The following is a 20,257-nucleotide window of genomic DNA, read 5'->3' as shown; positions in this document are numbered from 1 at the left end:
CGCTTAGAAACACACACACACTTACCAGAAATGGGAGCAGAGTTGACACATAAGGAAGTGTGTGATTGTGAGTGTGTGTGGTACATTTAACCTAATGAGGACCCAGCACAGATTAACTCCTCAGGAGGAAGTTGGAAATTTCCGTTGGGTTAGTCAGTGGTTTGACAGAACTTGACAGTTTGGTTTACCGTTCACATTTCATTTTAGAGTGATGAGGAACAGTTTAAATACCAGCTATGTAGCTGGTATTTAAACTGTTAAAGCAGAATGGAATTAATAGAAGAAGAAAAAATGTCAAAAGCTGATAAGTCTGTCACCAAAACAAAATCATATAAAAGGAACAAAATACTGTACATGAAAGCCCTAAAAGTGAAGCTCAAAACTGCTATTGTTCAAAATACACAGACTGAAATGTCCCCATTTTGTGTTGGGTGAGGTGGGTGTGTATACCTGTGTGACTCATGGATGTGTGTTTGTTTTAGAAACATCCTGCGCACTAAGTTTTCCACATACACTTTCAACTTGGACCAATCAAAGCCAGCCCAGCTGATGAATGCTTCTCATCCAAATGTTTGGAGAGTTGAAGCAGAAATTGATTAAACTTAACCACAGCAGTGAGTTCAACTGCTGCATGAATGTACATGCAAGTTGCAACAATGACATGTGTTTTCATGTCATTGTTGCTGAACATGAAGATTGATGCACAAATAGCCTGTTAGCTTAGTGTAGACTGGATACAGCCAGCATGGCTCTGTCCAAAGGTCACAAAACCTGCCGAACAGCACCCCCGAAGTTCACTAATTAAACCATTGGTTTAAGCCACTATCTATGGTTTAAGCCCTACAAACACTGAAGGTTAAAAGCAACATTTCTTGGCTGGGCGCAGTTAACTTGAAATCTCTGCTCATTTTCACTTTCTTAGTTGGCTTTAAAACTTTGGAGAGTAGGTTTGCCAATTGCGGAGCGAGACAGGCTAGCTCTTCCTCCCTCTTTCTAGTATTTGTTCCAAGATAAGCTAACTAGCTACCATAGCACAAGCAGCCGTTACCTATAGCGTAGCTTAACGTAGCGAGAAAACTGGTAACGGCTCTGTCCAAACGTCACAATATCTGCCGGCCAGCAGCTCTATAAAGTATAAGCCTATCTCTAGTATAACCCATTATAGATTTGTCTTTTCATTTTAAAAGTTCAAGTTTAAAAGCAGCAATTGTTTTTTTTACGAGTTTTATGCGCAAGACTATCGTTACTTCTTGCCGATACATGGTAACTTGGAGTTACTGACTGCTGGTTAACAATTTCTTTGTTCACGATGTAGATATTTTTAAATATCCTACTATTGTATTATTACAATAGCCTACATCATGACCTATTATTTTTTAGCAGACCTATATTCCAATATGACATAAGGCCTAGGCTACTGTTATAACAGTGCCAACCCAAATACCCATTTAGCATTTGGAGGGTCATGGAAGGCTACGTAAGAGTCAACCACAGGGCTGACAAAGAAACGGAAATTCATGCTAATTTCCATTTAGTGTCTAAATGGATATCCGCTTACCTAACCTGCCTGTGTTTGGAATGTGGGAGCAAATCACAGCTTTCAGAGGAAAAACCCACACAGGCCCGGGGAGATCGAACCCATCATTCCAAATACATTGTTTTCAGTGGGTAAAATATTTTTTTTGACTTCCCAGATTCTTTAACCCTTTTATTTTCCCAGCATAACATATTGTTCCCGTCAGTAGGCTACAAAAATGAACGCTCTAAATGGAGAAGAATTATGCTTTGTATTAAAAAGTGTTACCAATAATGTAGGCCTACTTACAAAACTAACTTCCCTGAAATGGACAGTCAAGTCAGAGCTGTGATTCTCAACTGGTATTATCTTTAGAAAGCAGAATGATTTGGTGAAATTTGGCAGTTTCATGACATATGCGAGAGTGCCCTATGTCTCAAAGTTCCAGACAGTATAGGAGTGTCATTTGAGGTTTTAACCTTACCTCCAACCCCTTCCTCATACCAAAACCAAAAAAAGATTTTTGTGATCTTTTAGGGGATTTTTTTAAATTGTTTTATTACATTGGATCTAGACAAATGTAACACCCTCCCCCCTCCCACACACACACATGCAAACACTGTTGAGTCATACTGATGAATATAATACTCAACTTAATTCAAGTAAAGCCTCAGTAGTTATAGAATAATTATATCTGTTTGAGGAAGAGGCTGAGCAGGGGTGGAACACCCCACAGTAGAACATGAGTCATTGAAAATTGATTGTAATATCCTTAATTTTATATGCGTATGTGTTGTTAATTCATACTTTTTGAGCTTTGATTAGAAACTGAGGTAATAGATGTAAGCACAACGTGATTGTGTGTGTGTGTGTTCTTGTGGTGCTGAGGGATGGTGACGAGTGAATCATATACGTAGCAGTTTCATTCATAGCTTCTCAGTTTTAAGGACAGTCCAGACTATTTTGAGAACTGAAAGGTGAAGTGAGGTGTTCTGTGATTGTGTGCTCATCAGCTGACTTCTGAAGAATCCTGCACTGGAGTTTTCCTTTGAAAACACACACACACACACACACACACACACACACACACACACACACACACACACACACACACACACACACACACACACACACACACACACACACACACACACACACACACACACACACACACACACACACACACACACACACACACACCTCCAGAATTCCTTGTAAACCCATTATCTTTGAGAAAAATTATTTAGAAAAGCACTTCCCTGGAGACAGTTACTGTATGTTTAAGTTATTGCCTCACGGCTTCTCCCTGGAATTTATTTTACCACATATTCTTGTTAGTGGGATATGTCACAATTTATAGTATGATGACTCGCAGGAACTTTGTGGAAACGAGTCCAGCAGCCTCTCAGTCCTCCGGTCTTTGTACCAAGCTAACCAAGCTAACCTAAGCTAATTGTAGCCTTATTCCTATTTCAACTGCTGACTAAAAAGTGTATTGTCTATGGGGAACCCTTAAATTGATATAGTTCATTGCCATAACTTAGATACTCACAATGCATGCACAGTAGCCTACCTTTAAGGCTTAAAGGGACAGTTTACCAATTTGAGGAAATACACCTATTTGCTAGCCTGGAAATCCAGACCTGCCACTGGCAAATTTAAATTAGCTCAGCCTGTTGATCTGGACACTCTCCGTTGGAGTTCATTAACTATGTAGGAACATTCGGAGCTGCCAGTCAAATTGGTCTGGATTTCCAGGCTACCTATTGGCACCACTCCCTCAACTATTCAGTTACAAAAAAGGTTACATTAGCTTAAAATAAATCCTGGAAAAAGCTAGCCTGGCTATGTCCAAAGGTAACAAAATCTGCAAGATTATGTTACCTAAAGAAGAGTCTAGCCTTTTCCCAATTTCCGGTCTATGTGTTAAACTAAGCTCATTTGCTGCTGACAGGTATAAACTTTGGCACAGAGGCCCCTAAATATTTTGTATTGGTTCTATACAGTGTAATAAATCCTTCACAAACTCTATAAAAAACTGGTTACTGACGGATCAGGTATGCGTCCATGATTATCTGGAATAGTGTGTTTGTCTTTGTGTTTGTGTCTGGGTTTGTGCTCCTTGTTTATATGCCCTTGTTTGTGCTTGTGTGTTTTTTGTCTGCGTTCATGCCGCTTGTGTGCTCCCTGTCTGTGCATTTTGTTTTTCTTTGGGTGCTTGTGTGTTTTAATCGTGCTATATGTTCATGCACTTTTATCTGTTTCTGTATGCTTCATATTTTTCGCGCATCACCAACCCGTTATGTGCTGGAAAAGTGATTGTGTCATTTTACTTGTCTGTGCTTGTGTCATTTTGTTTTTGTGCTTATGTGTTGTATTTTTGTATCTTTCTCTTTTTAATGTTTCTTTTTTTCTTTTCTACCTGCCAGGGAAAATTTAATTGTTCAGGGATCCCGAAAAGTGGTATCCAATCAGAAGAAAGAACGCTACAAACCGGCACCCGTCTCACTGCCGGTGCACCCGCAGAGCAACAGATGGGTGAATGTTTATTCGCCTACAATGGCGGACCAGGTGAAAATCCTTCCCAATGTCTGTTTTGATGGTTTTTATCATGTTTTATCACACTTATGGATCTGAGATGATGCTAGATAACTCACTGCTTGAAGACCGCACTGCATTAATGTGGCGTCGTAGGGACGAGCGAGGGGACTGCTAACTGCAGTAACTGACAGGAAGTTAGCTAAAAGAACCATTCCACTTACAGCACCTTTAATATTGCACAGATTAGCATCTCTAACAAAAACTAGGGTTTCCACATGAATATTCTTCTTTGGTAAGAACTTATATTTAGAGCTGTCATATGGTAAGGGCCATTCAGTTTTAATATCTTAATCAGTGATTTAAACATTATCAGATGTGAATGACAAATCTTTTCAAAAGCAACTGCACACAGTCAAAACATCAGTTTCATGCTGTGACATGTGGTTGAGTAGAGAGAAGATACACACTTGAGGAGTTTGGTATGGTTGCAGTACCAGGAACCCACTCACATGTTAACTCGCACACAACCGGACTTCCCTGAAGAGAGGAACCGAGATGAAAGAGACACATGCCGACCACAAGATGACTGAGGGCTCCAGCAGCAGCCACATGAGCACAACGCAGAGGTAGAAAGTGTAAAAGCAACGTCACAATCACAGCCTTTTAGACCATCACACACACACACACATGCACGCGCATTCAGGTCAGAGGCAAATACATATACGATCTACACTTAAAAACACTTTACTTTCAGTTTATAGCTGTTTGTTCAACTGCAGACAGTGTAAGATGTAGTAGGCCAACACATTTTCCTGTAAAGAAGTTCTACATGGATCTTTATGCGTAAGTGTAGATCAGAATCTGTGAACCAAGAAATGAGCTACTTCGGCCTGAAACACAATCGGGGGAAGCCTTCAGAAACTCTTCAGTACTATAGAAGGGTGTGTGTGTGTGTTCCTGGGGTTGGCAGTTCTTTGCTAATATTTCCTGTGGTTTTCTTGCTCAAATACTGACTAGAATCTCTGCTCTGCCGTTACTACAAGAGTGTGATTCTGTGAAGGGAAAAAAAGAAAAGAAATCACGAGCAAGAGAATGTGCACACTCCGCCCAGTGAGGGGAAACACAAATCCTTGACTGTCTGCAGAGACAATAACAAGACTCTTTGCAGCGCTCTCACTGTTAAGTAGAATAATTTATTGCAGTTCTTTATTTATTCCTCTGTTTCTCTTCATTAACAATAATTACAGGTTTAAAAGCCAAAAGCATTTACAGAGCGTACAAACATATTACATACACACGCACACTACAATCGGAGACTTAATAATGGAAGCTTGTCATGGCATGTTTGGGGTAAAGGTTGCCGGGAGTGACAGGTAACACGTGTGCATGTTCCTTCAAACCAACGGCATCGCTTCTACAAATTGTGCCAAGCCTCTTCAGTGATCGTCACTATCATTCTTCTGCTATTTACAGTAGCAAGATGGAAATACTAAGAGACGGACAAAAAAGAAGAAAGTATTGCTCTGACTCTCTCTCTTTTATAAACTTGTCCACGACTATACAGTTAAAAAATAAGAATGATCGAGCATTAAGACTTAAGCTGTGTGACAACGGCACAGAAAAGAAGAGCTGGAAAGCGAAAGGTTGAAGAGCAAAAGGGGAGAAAAAGTTAAAGAAAGGATTCAAAAGGGAAGAGAAGACAGGAAGAAAATGTGTTCCAACAAATCTGACTGTGCCCTGTTCCTAAGAGTTACAAATCTAGTCATTAATTAAAGATAAAATACACCAATCCCATTCAAATTGATCATGTAACACCGCTGTTTGGAGAGATAACTTGTCTAGTTACATTCATCTCTCCCCACATTGGTTAGCTCTTAAGTTTATTGCAGAAGTAAAGCTTTTGTTCAGCTGTTTAAAGGACCCTGGACACTGACCTAAGAGCAGCATCTGAAGAAATCGTAAGGTTGTTTTTGTCAAAGACGGGCTTTTGGTTCAATACATAAAACTTATATATATATTTTTTTATAGTACTAGCCACATTAAACTAATACTTTTCCATGTGAGAGCATTTTTTCAGTTTGAATTCCCAGATACATGGTGACTAAAACTGAGCTTGGGTCAGCGCCTGAGGGGGCAACCAGCAGATACATTCAACCCAGTGTTACCGAAGAGATGGATGATATTCAAGTTCACACATTAAAATCACCAATAGCTATTAAACTGCATCACTCTATGAGTCTGTCGGAGTGTCTTTATCAAACAAGAACAATTCACTTTTTATCTATTTTTCTTAATATGAACGTTTGTCAGTATAGCAGAAGGAGGTCCGTGTTACTACAGTCTGGAAGGCTTTATGTAGAGAATGAATGTATAGTTAATTATGTACTACTACTACTCAATGAGCTGATATCCATTCTGTAGAACTAATGTATCACTTATTTCGAAGCATTGGCTGGATCTTAATGGATCTCTTACATCATCCATTCTATCAGAAAGATAAGTATGGTTATGGGAAGTAAGTTCTAGAATGGAAGTTGGAGTAAAAAGCTAATCCAATGAGGTTGAGGTTTGTTGATTACCGTTATATCTAAAAAAAAAAAAAAGATCCAAATCCAAATGAACTATAATGGAAAACACTGCGCTGGCTGTGAAGACAATCAAAAAGCTGCTTTCACACACATCATGTTGCCTCCCAAGATGAATTCATCCAATCTTTTACCTGCACAAAACTTTAAAGATTCAATGTGAGCTACAAGTGAGCTATGAGATATGCTCCCTCTGTGCTCGAGATGCTGCAGGTTAATACATTTTCTATAAAAGACACTGATAGTAAATGGTCAATCAATGGATCCTTACTTAACACGTGGAACAATGGGGACAAAACTAAATGAACGAACACACACACACGCGCACACACACGCACACACACACACACACACACACACAGTGGCTGATAAATTTGAGCCCATAGACCCCCCCCACACACACACACAAACACAAACACCCCCAATGGCAGTTAATGCTAACAGGTCTTCCATGCAGTGGTTAAAAGGCAAGTGTAGCTGACTGTGTGTACTGCATGTAAAGCGTGTGTGTGTTTGTGTGAGCATAGAGTAACCACCGCAAAACACTAGTGGTAAACTGTTGTGAACGTAAGAGACAAAAATAGAATAGAATATTTTTAAACTTCAATAAAGGATGAACAGCTCACAGCAGCAGCATGTGTGTCTCTGAGCTGACAATCGATCAGAATGAGTAAAAAAGGTTGCTGGTTGCGCGCCTTTAACGCTTGCTGAAAACACGACCTGGCACACTCAAGTGCACAGGAACCCAAATGTGCTTTAAGCCTTTCCTTGAGTTTGAGCGCTGTCCGTCTGGTCCTCTGTTCTCTCTGGGAGTACAAAGAGTCTTTCTTTATGTGCAAACACAAATGTTGAGATGCTTCCAAAAAGCCCCTTAGACTATTCACATCACACATAGTCCTCTGTGTGTTTGTGTGTTTGTGTTTGTGTTTGTGTTGTGTGTGTGTGTGTGTGTGTGTGTGTGTGTGTGTGTGTGTGTGTGTGTGTGTGTGTGTGTGTGTGTGTGTGTGTGTGTGTGTGTGTTGCTTAATCCAGTTCTGGTGAGTCTGGTGTGTCAGCGTCTATCTCTGCATCTTCAGTAGAGTCGTCTCTATTAGCTTGTAGAGATGTGTCGACACCTTCGGGCTCGTCTCCTCCGTCAGGGGACACTTCAGTGGGTGTGACCAATTCCGTCGTCGCGGTTTCCTCTTTCACCGTCTCGTCCAATGGCGAGCCCTCTTCCTCTTGAAGCCCCTCCTCTTCCTCCTCTGCGATGGCGGCGGCGGGTCTGTGGAGTGAGTGTGTGGCTGTGGCGTAGGGGTGCAGGTGTGGTGAGTCTGAGGGCGGCAGCAGTGTGAGGGACTCCACACTGAGGCTGTCTGCACTGTGGTCTGTGAGGAGGGAGATGGTTGGCTGGGAGGCCGGCGTCAGGCTTGGGGCCAGGGCCAGAGCTGCCACTGGGGCATGGGGAGCAGAGGAGACCGTTACATCTTCCCCTTCTCCACCAGAGGAGGAGGGCGGCGTGTGCTCCAGAAACGTACCGTCGTCTACAGGAGAGCAGAGCAGAGGAGAGAGAGTGAGGGAGGGAGCTGTCAATGATTGGACTACTCTGGGATTTTCTATCGGTCTGTTCTGTTCACATGACCACTACTGGGAAAAGGGATCCCTTCCTCTGTCACTCTCCCCGAGGTTTCTCAATATTTTTCCCCATTAAAGGTTTTCCTCAGTCGGGCTTAGAGTCTAAGGGGCACATTTTGTAATACTGTGTAAGGTCTGTGAAGCCCACTGAGGCAAATGTATATTTGTGATATTGGGCTATATAAATAAAACTCATTTGAAATCAGAGGAAGGATTTGAACTGAAATTCCACAACATTCCCAATTCTGCAAAGAAAATAAATTCTTTGTCTAGATAACATTCAGGAGAACTATGAAGTTCACTTTTTGCCTGTTTTTAACATGCAAGGACCTTGCCTAAGTGTTGTTTTGCATGAACGTAAGAAAAAGGAACACAAGTAAAGTAAAAATCAAGCCGAATGTAGATATTTTCGTTCATTTATGTTGCTTAAGCATTAAAAGCTAATCAAATCCATTCTAATATGACGGGGATGGTTCAAGTGTATCAGGGGTAAAGAAAAGCTTCTGGGCAGAAGTATAGGGTGGAAACACTACACAAGTAAGTGCTATAGGGAGCTGCAGGAACACGTTTTACTGCATAGTTTGTGTGGGCAGTGCTACAAAAGAACTCCTATAGACTATGATGTAAACGCCTATGTTAACATACTTACATTGTTATAGTGTAATGGTGCAGTACGGGAGGTAGAACAAAACTGTTTAACAATAGTAATGTCCAATTAACAAAATCAGAACCAACCGCTCAAGATAGCTTACAGTTCGAAATGGAATTTGTTATGTTATTGAACAAAGCTATTTTTAATGCGCCGTTTTCAATACTTGAATACTAGCTGCAGTTATGAAACCACAGCCAAAGTCTGAAAAACCCACTGTCTACACACATGCACTCAAAAGAACCGAGCATGAATGGATACTTGAATGAGACAAAACACTCTTATAATGATTTATGAGTAAACTTAGCAGTGATGTGCCTAACCAATTTAGTACAACTTAGAGATGCTACTACATTCATTTGTAAGCAAGCAACATCCAATCATATGTTTATGTAAATATGTAACAAAAGGGATGTTTAACAACCTGTAACCATCAGGAACCCTGTTCATTTTATCAACTATATAAGATCGAGTTTCTAAATCGTCAGTCACTTCTGTTCATCTTGCCTGCTCTGAGTTCAATTTGGTTCAGTTCAACGTGACATTATGTGCTCCAAACCAAGCTTAATGTGCATACGCCCTGGAACACCTCTTCAAATGGAGAGGCTTATTTCCCTGTGTGACCTTTAGGTACTTCAATGGTCAATCGTTAAGGGGTTTGTGGTTTTGTGTGTAAACTTATACTCAATACTCTATGTGTGTATAGTTGGTATGTTTGTGCTGTATAGTGCAGATATACTGTGTTAACCACACCTCAGCTTCATATGAAGTATAGCTTTGTTAAAATGTTACAAATGACTCTTTCTATGCATAAAATGTATGGGATTTTAATCTCTCAAAATGATTGATCTACATTACAGTCCAGACTAAGGCTGTATATTATATTATAGCGGATGTGCTTGTTAATGTGTGTCTATGCATGCAGGGAAGGTGAGTGTACTGTGTGAGCTACCTGTGGGGCTCTGAGCTGATATAGTGCTTGCAGTAACAGAGTCACATCTTCCTGTGCTCCCACTCCCACTGGAGGGAGGCGAGGGGGAGGAGAGGGGTGAGGGACTGTGCTGAGACACACACTGAGCCACTGCAAAACCTAGAAATGGTTGCACATGGACATAGACACACACGCACAGACATACACGCATGTGTTACTATGGTTGGGAAATATTTCATCCTGGCCCAATCTAGCCCTGATATCATCAGATAATTGTTGCAAAACACAACTTAAGAATGTGAATTATTGTGTGGCACACAGTATATATACACACAAATCATGTAATTTATGTGTCAGGTCCAATTTTTGGCATACCGTATGTGTTATTTTTTGTTTTTGTTTAAGAAGGATCCACTTAACATTGATTGAAACCACATTTAAGTATCACTGTAATTTAACCAAAACACACAGCACATGGTGATTCATTGGAAAAAACTGCCCTGTAGGTGAAAACATTGCTTTGGTTGTCCTTTGAAGTGGCTATAAATACATTTTAACACAAGCTGACTCAAATAAAAGCTGCACTAACCCAACCCTATACCATCGCAGATGATGGCATTCAACTTTGCGCTGGTAACAATCTGGATGGTCCTTTTCCTCTTGAGCCCAGAGGACACAACCTCAATGATTTACAAAAACAATATGAAATGCAGACTCGTCAGACCACAGCACACTGTTCCACTTTGCGTAAGTCCATCTAGGATGAGTCTAAGCCCAGAGAAGTCAGCAGCATTTGTGGATGTTGTTGATAAATGGCTTTCACCTTGCACGGTAGAGTCTTTTCTTGCATTTTCGGATGTAGTGACAAAATGTATTTACTGACAATGGTTTTCTGAAGACCCATGTGGTGATATCCTTTATAAAATCATGTAATTTTTTAATACAGTGCCATGCCACCTGAGGTTATGGGCATTTAATTTTAATTTTGGACCTTGCCCCTTACGGGCAAAGATTTCTCCAGATTATCTAAATATTTTAATTATATTATGTATTGAAGATGGTGAAATCCTTCAATTATTTGCGGTAAAGTTGTTTTTAAACTGTTGGACACTTTTCTTATGCAGTTTACAATTTGGTGAGCCTCACCATTATTGCTTGTGAAGACTGAATCTTTATGGGATGCCCCTTTAATATCCTTCATGATAATATCACTTGTTACCAGTTAAAATGTTTATGTGAGTAATGTTCTAAATGGGTGTTTTTTTTAAACATTCTGCAGTTTTCCCGGTCTTTTAATGCCCCTGTCCCAACTTTTTTGAAATGTGTTGCTAGCATCTAATTCAGAATAAGCATATATTTCTGAAACACATGAAATAGATAGGGTAAAATATTAAACATAGTGCCTTTGTATTGTTTTCAACTTGATGTTTTCAATGATCACATTCTGTTTTATGTACGTTTTACAAACCATCCCAATTTTTGGGGAATTAGGGTTGAATGTATCTTATACGTAGACTTTCATCATTTGTCGATGTAAAGCCGTAAAAGAAGCATAAAAAGATGTGTTTCTTGATCTCCAAAGTCCTGTACATGCTTAAACAGCATGTGTAGGCAGTTAACTGTGGTTATCTGTAGGTCACCTGGCACTTTATCTACGGATGCAAACACTGGTCTATTCGCCGTGGGGTCGTTGGGGGCCCGTCTCGACTGCTCGTAGAATCTGAAAGGCAGGCCGCTGGGTGAAGCACTGGACGTCTGGCCGAAACCCAAGACCTCGCTCGCACTGGGCTGCACCGGAAGGTCCAACAGAGCTGCATACAGAGATGCAGAGTGTGATGGAAAATATAATATATAGCACACACACTGTCAAGATTGGGGACTAAAAGTATTACTTTTTTCTTCTGACTGTCGGTGGAGGCAGGCTAATACTTCCTATTCACGTCTAGTATTTGAGCCAAGTGATGAACAATCTTTACCCATGTCTTAAAAAAAATGCAGGCATGGTTAAAGTACTTGTTCCGCCTTGCCTTGCCCCTGAGAGTGAGGCAACAAGCTTAAAATAAAAAATGTTGAACTATTCCTTTAATTTGAAAGTCAAGAGAAGGGGTTCTGCTTTATGTTCTGGAGGGAGTCAATTCTTAACTGGGGGAGAGAATGTCTGACTTGGAGAAAAATGGTGCAAACATGTGGGACTGTTTAGTCGATGAGATAATCTGAAACAGTTTGTGGCTATTTTGGCAGGATTCACATCCTCCTTGACTTTGCTGCATTGGCAAGATTTCAGATATCTTGTCATTACTTTCGTGACGATTCAGACCCTATGGAAGGGAAGTACAAGTGATTAATGGTGGGTAAATCCAACACTAAACACACTGATTACCTTACAAAAAGAGTCTTGATTTATTTTAAACGTGAATGAACACACTTCTGTGTAGAGCAGCACCTTTTTCATAGGGGGGTAAATAATAGGGATGCACCGATCCACTATTTTTAGTTCCGATCCGATTTCAATATCTGGGTTTTGGATATCGGCCGATACCGATACTGTCCGATACGATATCCAAATTATTATAAAAAAAATTTGTTGGTGGTGATGTTATGTGTAAGGTTAGGAATGCTTAAGCAATTCTAATTTAAAAGAGCAAGATATATACACAAATGCATTTAGGTTTATCTTAAAAGGCAGACTATGCAATATTTTAATGAAAATATCAATTATAGAGTCACACAAAAATAATCCTTCTCAATGATCACTTCTGCCCCACTAGAATATGTGGTGGTGTGGTGTGTTTGTCTGCACAGTCTTTCTGTCTCTGGCTGTATTTTACATAGTAGAATTTGTCACAGTGCAGAAGCCTCTCCACTTCATTGACTTGGGTTAGCTTTGGTTAGCTAACTGGCTAACAAACTGACTGTATGTCTAACTAGAAAGTGGTGTCCTCTCTCCCTCCACCGAACGTCGGTGCATGTTCGCTCTTTCATAGAAAAAAAAAATACAAAATCTAATTTTTTATTTATTTTTTACAGATACTGGATCGGATCGGCCCCATCCCTAGTAAATAAGCATAGGCAAATATTCACAAAATAATTTAGACCTTTTAGAGTGGTGTATTATTTGAAACACTTTCAAAAAGGTACATTTAACTTTCAGATCACCAACATTAGTTGTGAAGTAGGACACTGTCTGATTCAGGGAAATGATTATGTGGAGCTCCTAAAGTGATTAGCTTTCACTTCTGTAGTTTCACTTCTACTCATTTTAAACAAGTGATTAATAATTAACCACAATATTTGGATTTGTCTGAAATTGTATGCGATTATTCATTGTTAAATTTTTTCAGTGTTTCTGTTTTTAGTTTTCACTATCTGTTTAACATCTCATGTGATTTCATGTAAAAACTACTGTGCTTTACTTTCGTTTTCAGAGTGCTTCTTAAACACTCTGTGACAAAAGGCAGCCACTCTGATACGATAAGATTCTTTATTGTAATTGTAGAGAACATACAACGCATACAAAGCTCCACTTGTTCTCTTTGGTCCCTCCCTGACACGCTCTACACCAACAACGTCGGTGCCAAAGTGAATGGACAGTCCCAACAGCCAATAAGAACAGAGAATCGTTTTTTTTTTTTTTTAAAGAATCGGATCCTCGCTCTGATTGGTCAAAGTGCTCATGCTCATGTTAATTTTGACCAATCAGAAATCACATACCCCAGCTTTAATTCCACTCTGCTGTCCAGAAAGCTTCCTGGTCACTCACCTGCAATCCTCTGCATCTTCATGCGTCGGGCCTGGATGCGACCCTTGGCCAGCCTCTGTTTGGCGATGATGCAGCGGATGTGGTCGGCGAAGATGAAGTTGGCCTGCAGGATGGGCAGCGGCTTGGCGTGCGGGTTGGAGCTCGGCTTATGGATGATGATGTTCAACGCTCTGCTGTCGTCCTCAACGCCAGACACCTGCATGTCCTGATGAGAGAGGGACAGCATTAAGGAGCGAGAGAGAGACGGAAACATTTAATCCCCTCTTTAAAAGAAAGACACACTTGAACACAACAGTTTTGCTCTTACTTGCAGGAGGCCAGCGAACTTGACTACACCCCATCCGAGGCGTTTGGTTTCTGGCTCGACCAGACTCATCTGGTACACATCTACTGCCAGGAACCTCTGGGCCTGGCCGCCATCTTTACTGACCACCATACAGGCTATCAGGTCACTGTTATCTGAAAAAAAGAAAAGGTGACAGACATGACGGTAAATACACAACAGAATCAGGTCGAAGTATGGCTCAATATGTGACATTACCAAAAATAATAGCTCCAATACATAAAGTAACAATAATATAGAATAATTACACTCAGTTATGCAGAAAGCAGTATACTTTTTTTTCAGCTCAGACCTATCCTACTACAGTGCCACTGGTAGGCAACGAAAAACAGTTTGTGTAGTTTTTAGAACTTGTGTGAGGCTGTACTAAACCCAACCCCAAATAGTTGTTGAGATATATACGTCAGGACAACAGTGGTGGACCATCCAACCATCCAACATTGCCAGCTGATAGACATGTCCACTGTAGTCGTAAAATACATAGCACAGCGTAAAACATTTAATTGACCAAGCCTTACTCTCTCATTGTACAACAGCCTTAAGACTAAAGAGCTTTTATAGCAAAAGTCACTGATTCAAACAATAACTCTTGGTGCCGGATTATATGGATCAGAAATACCGCATCACTTAACTAAAAATGTATCAACTACGACACACACGGGTAAGGTGGGGTACATACTAACTACAAGTACAAAAAACACATCAAATGAGGAAACTGAAGCTTAAAACAGACTACTTCTGTTTATTGTAGCAAATGAATACAATGATTCATCTCCTTTAGAAAAACCTTCAAACTAAATATGGCCACAAAAAAATCCTTGCATGCTGAAAGTGTACAAAAGTGCAATCCCTAAAACACTGTTTATCCAGTTTTTATCTACCTGTTAATTATAAAGTGTTTTATTTTGTTTAACTACTGAGCTGTGATTGACCTTTGTCTACAAACATATTCATACAGCCGGCATGGAGAAGCACACAGCCAGTCAAAACATACAGACAGCTCCACGCACTTGAAAGGACAGATAAGCTTGTTCTCCCACGCGTCTAGGTTAGAAAGACAATAAAGAAATGGTCAGCCCACACCTCAGCAGCTTCACTTCAGTTAACCACAACACCTTCTGCAATGTGCAACTAGTGACCTGATGTGACACAACTAAATTTGAAATAAAATTTCAGCCACTCTCATTGGCTCTAGTCTTAATATAAACTAGTATCATCACAGTGACGTACAGCAACCCCCTATTAACTTATTTATCTCCCATAGTCTCACTTATGTTCCTTCCACTTTATATGGTCGGGTTTCTTGTTTTCTTTTCTCAAGAATCCTGACCACTTCATCTTTTATCTGGTATGCGACTAATGGTTTAAGTGGGAAATTTGTTGGAGTCATGTCCTTGAGCACACTTGAGGTTTTATTTGTTTAAGTAGCCCTTCTGTGCTGTAGTATTCTTACTCGAAGTATGAACTATTTTTCACTACTTTTGGTGTTTCTCTCAAGGCCAGAGAACTGTTGATGCACATACAGTGACTTGTATTTAAAATCACATGTGGCCTCTTGGTAATACCGCATCATCTCTACACAATATTATTTGATCAACGGGGGTTGCCACTTGCCAGAGAAAAAAACAGAAAGAAGCAAAAAGTACCTGCAGCTGGAGAGGTGGTCCCCGATTTACAATGATAGCAAAGCGATGCTAAAAGCCAAATGGTGAGGGAGACTTGGGGAAGTTTTGAAAGCTTGAATCCCCAGAACCAGCTGGGGAAAAAACCCTCCCACCCCCAACGTCTACTTAACTTGTGACAACCGGGAGGCTGGAATGGGTCAAGTTCTGTGGTCAAAACGGCTCCAAAACGTGGGACAATTAATAGAACTGACTATTAAAGGGGGGGAGGGTCGTTGAAACAATGAGGGTTTTAATGACTGCATTTGTTTTGAAGGTACTTTCATCCAGACAGACACATTTCTATATATTTGGTTCAACAGGACAAATATTTTTCCAGGTATTAGTCATGTGAATATTTACATGAACTCCTCTTCCCAGAAGAAGGAAGTCAAGAACTAAAGGAATATTGATGTTTCTTTGGATATTTGGTTCTTTTATTACGTTTCTCTGCCTTGGACGACGAACAAAATAAAGTAGGACACCCTCTCTTTCTTTAACCACACAGTCGTATCTTGCCAGCATCAACTGAAATATGACTGACTGAGCTGTTCAGTGAAAAGAAACAGACAACAGTGGAGTGATAAACTGCCAGCCTTGACCATCAGTATGTGTTCAGCCATGTCCCTTCAAGTATTCCTTTCAGCTACCGAGTGTCCCTTATCAGTCTGCAAGAACATTACTGAAGGTACACAGATAAAATAAAATAAAAAAACGGAAGAAAGGACATTTTCCTTTGAGCCCGCATGGAACCAGGAATAGGTATGCTTGTATTACAGTTTAGGCAACGTTTAGGCAACGTTTCTCTTGATGGGAATTCAACGAGACCTTCTAACCCGGGTCCGCTGCTGGCCGAGGCCCATGGGGGGGACGCCCTACCAATTGAGCTAAGGGCGCCCCCGAAAACGGTATGTGTTTCAACAGTTACCAGATGATGTGTTGAAATGGACCATGTGGTAGCCGAATGGTCCAAAAAAAGAAGTTTGTGGTTAAAAATTTAAGGTTTGAATCCCCAATGAGGAACCCCCTCCACAATTACTCAGTAAGAGTGTGATCTTAGTCAACCACCTGGGTTCACTGAAAATGACAGTGAGAAAAGAAACAGAGGACTAAACCCAACAAGACAAGTAACTGTAATTACTGAACAGAGATTGTATCAAATGATATTTGTCAGAACGTTACTGGAAGCCATGTCACACCTATGACAGCTACTTAAGGCCATCATATCCTACAATCTGCCACAGAATGTCAACATTTTGTATTTGGAATCATTAAAACAGTTTCAACCACTGAGTTAGTTTCAATAGGTATGTTTCCAGGTTGAGACCCACCTCCTCCCAAAAGAGGGACATTAAGAAAACATTAGAATAAGGTGTGTTACTACCACCATCAGGGTTTGGGGAACAATTAAAAAGCTTTCACCACAAAACACATCCATCAGAAGAGTCTTTCCAGAATCAAAACTAGGTCAGCTGATATCAGCTTATTACAGCGGTTTCAAGCAAGATCCATCCATTCACCAGGCCACTTTTGGTTTACGTCATAGATCGTTCGGCAAATGTGTTTCCAAAAAAGCACCGAAACTGCAGCTCAGTCATCACAGATGATATGATAACCATTAAAGGCTTGGACTGCCTACACTTGCGACATATTGGTACAGTCATCGCTGCTAAGTAAACCACCCCGTGGAATTTACAATGAATGCTTCTACGTAATTCTAAGAAGTAATGTTAAAGGCATACCTACCACCACTTTAACCATTTTAAATCACGTCTACATGCCTAAATGCATTGAGCTGCTGCCATGTGATGGCTGATAAGCTTTTTGTTTTTACAAGCTATTTAAAAGGCATACCTAATAAAGTGGCCGGTAAGTGTATAACTTAGAACGAAGCACAGATTGCCTTTTAATAACATTGGCTAGGTAACAGTGAATCTTCTTCCAATATTGATTAATCCTGGGGCATTACCACAGATTATACAGCAGTGGTTCTGAGCGAGTGATTTGATTGGACGAGAGACGTTCTATGCGTTCTGAAGGAGTGCTGATATGAGCGAACTACATCACTCTGACTGTTCACCAAACTGACAAAATCAGTCCGCTCACTGACGAGCCGGAGCTTCACTTGTGTAAACTGTGTGTCTGTGACTCAGGTTGACTGTGGCGAGTCTCTCCCATTTGAGAGGGCATCGCTGCCACACACAGACAGAGACAGTGTGCGGTAGTCGCTCACACTCACGTTACTGAAGACAACAATAGTGTGTGGAGATAAACTCAGGCTGCTGAATAATACGAGTGGACGCGATCCGGCCGCTGCATAGCTTTAGCCTAGCCTAGCTTTCCCACCTCATTGTATAACGTTACTTTCCCCGGGCCGAAATACACTCATAAACTCCGGGAAATGAAGTGCGGGGGTTTGGAATGGGCAGCGGACCTTATCACCAACTAGATTAAAATCCACCGTTCCTTTACTTTGGTGATTTTAACAGAACATCGGGCCGCCGTGGTTAATGTTACCAGAGTAAACAAAGCAGGACGAGCTCACTCCCGTAAAGTTGTTGACACGTTGCTCAGCAACGCGCTCCGCTCTGACTGCTGTTGTCGGACTATTTGTGTTGGCGGAAGCAAATACATTCTTAATTGATTAAAGATCACATTTTAAAGTTAACTTGTGAATTTAAGTTGTAAAACTGCTGTATAAAAGCAATATCACACTCGAGGTCGCAATGTTGTCGCTCTATATCAGCGCTGCTGTGTTTCTCTTCGGCACTCGGCCTGCGGCCTCGTACCTACGACCGAATCACAGCAGCGCTGATATAGAGCGACAACATGCTCCCTCTCATGTGATATTGCTTAAGTATGTTCCAGTGTACCTTCATCCGCACAAGAGTTACTTTTTCCCCCTGAGATGTTATTCTCATTAACATAACCTTGGAATAAAATGAGGGCATAGACTCATTTCAAAAGGGAAAGGTGGCCCTATTGTCTACCCTTCAACTCTACCCTGAGCGAAAGCTAAAGGAGTAAACAGAGTAAAATTGTATCCACTGTATTCTGACATTGTGATTATTTAAGTGGGACTGAAAATATGAAGTTTTAAAAGGGCAATTCCACATTATTCAGAGACTAAGAAGAAGAAAGTGTGGTCGCTTGTTCCATTGCTCTAGGGTGGGCAACATTACTTGATTGGAGTGGATGAAGTGGAAATGCATAACAGTGTTGTGATAGCAGCATTAAGTGTGCAAATATTCTGAGATTATGTTGTCCTTAAACTAATTGGTGATTGTAATGAGAGGAAAGTAGCATAACACCCATGATGATCATAGAGCACATTTCCTCAAAGGTTGTAGATACTTTGTGGACAGAAAACCTCTGTTTGGTCTCCTGATTCAAAGATGAAAAGGCTGCAGCCTGCACAAAGACATGTTTGCTGCTGCACTACATCTTCTGACTTACTCTTATCTTAATGTTTCAGAACAGGGGCGTCTGCACTGGATTGTATTAAATATAAAAAGAACAGTATATTAATAAATAAATGATAAACAAAAAGGCAAGAATTGACAGATAAACAGTTCTGTGTCAATTGGCTTTGCAAGTTACAGCTTTGCAAGATTTGTGCACTCAATTCTAGTGATATCCTGCACCACAGAGCTAACCACGAGCAAGTTTCCAAAACGTCATCTATACACCTGTGTACAGTAAGAGAAGATTGCTCAGGTTCTATCAGTGTGTGAAAAGCTTTGCACAGTGTGTCTGTATGCTCATCCCTGTGTCGTTGTGGTTATATATCTTAATATTTGCATGCTATATGTCTCTGTATTATTAACTGCACTCGTACAACTGTGTTCTAATCTAATGCTTTCTTTGCCGAGAGTACATCTGATAGAGAAAAATAATTGTATGCCTCACATAGATTGTTGAAAGCTGTTAATCATCACCACTGTAAATGGAATTAGTCAAAATGTTGTCTTTTATGTTTCCCTTGCCCACCCTGAAGTTTGAATACATTTCTCAAAAGTGGATATATTAAAGCCGCCCAGTAGTCTTTGTTGTAGTTTTGTACTGAATACAGTATGCCTGTGTTTGTGTGTCTCTTACTGAGGTCTAAGACGTCATCTGTCTTGATAAGATCTTCAGATCTGGTGAGAGGCAGCTGCGTTTCAGGTTCTCCCTGAAGCTGAAGCGATAAGGATCGCAACATGAAGAAGACACGGATCGCCTGTGCACAGAGTTCCAGCACAAAACACAGTTAGAGATGTTTGAATTGAAACTGCCACTAAGACATGCTAATGAAAAAAACTAAATAATAAAAAGTACTACAAAAAAAACAGGTGAGAGTTTACCATCATTCTTACAAGTGTTTTAATTAATTGATTTTCTCAAGGCCTCAAGAAGCAGCAGATATTTTAATTTTTGACACGCAATGTGGACGAGTGTGTGTGTGTGTGTCTTGTTTGTGTGGACGTACTCTGCGTGTCTTCTCCACGTCCCCACAGGGCAGTCTCTTGACAAAATCGATGCCAGTCAGAGGGGTACCGGTGGGTGGCAGCAGTATTGAGGCATCCATCATTAGATACTCCACATTCAGCGGTTTACTCTGCAACACACACACGTGTCATAAGCTCAGCTAAAATCATGTTTCACTTTTCATTGAGAT

At 40.6% G+C, this 20,257-nt stretch overlaps 1 protein-coding gene across 2 annotated transcripts in view; it reads right to left on the bottom strand.

The window, feature by feature from the left end:
- Nucleotides 1–7,581: 7,581 nt before the first annotated feature.
- The window catches only part of clec16a (C-type lectin domain containing 16A), a 36,477-nt gene continuing 23,801 nt past the window's right edge, over nucleotides 7,582–20,257 (bottom strand). The window contains exons 17-23 of one of the 2 annotated variants that reach the window (XM_080044707.1): nucleotides 20,069–20,197; nucleotides 19,699–19,819; nucleotides 13,904–14,055; nucleotides 13,597–13,801; nucleotides 11,477–11,647; nucleotides 9,858–9,995; nucleotides 7,582–8,165 (exon numbers count right to left, since the gene is read on the bottom strand). In XM_080044707.1, the coding sequence (XP_079900833.1) occupies nucleotides 7,666–8,165; nucleotides 9,858–9,995; nucleotides 11,477–11,647; nucleotides 13,597–13,801; nucleotides 13,904–14,055; nucleotides 19,699–19,819; nucleotides 20,069–20,197 (1,416 nt within the window). In that variant the 3' untranslated portion in view covers nucleotides 7,582–7,665. The remainder of the gene's footprint in view (nucleotides 8,166–9,857; nucleotides 9,996–11,476; nucleotides 11,648–13,596; nucleotides 13,802–13,903; nucleotides 14,056–19,698; nucleotides 19,820–20,068; nucleotides 20,198–20,257) is intronic. The other variant, XM_080044708.1, reaches the window with a different exon arrangement.

This window comes from Ammodytes marinus (genome assembly GCF_949987685.1).
Source record: "Ammodytes marinus genome assembly, chromosome: 16".
Classification (NCBI taxonomy): Eukaryota; Metazoa; Chordata; class Actinopteri; order Uranoscopiformes; family Ammodytidae; genus Ammodytes; species Ammodytes marinus.
The sequence above is the reverse complement of the archived record's forward strand: the minus strand, read 5'-3'. Positions and strand labels throughout refer to the sequence as shown.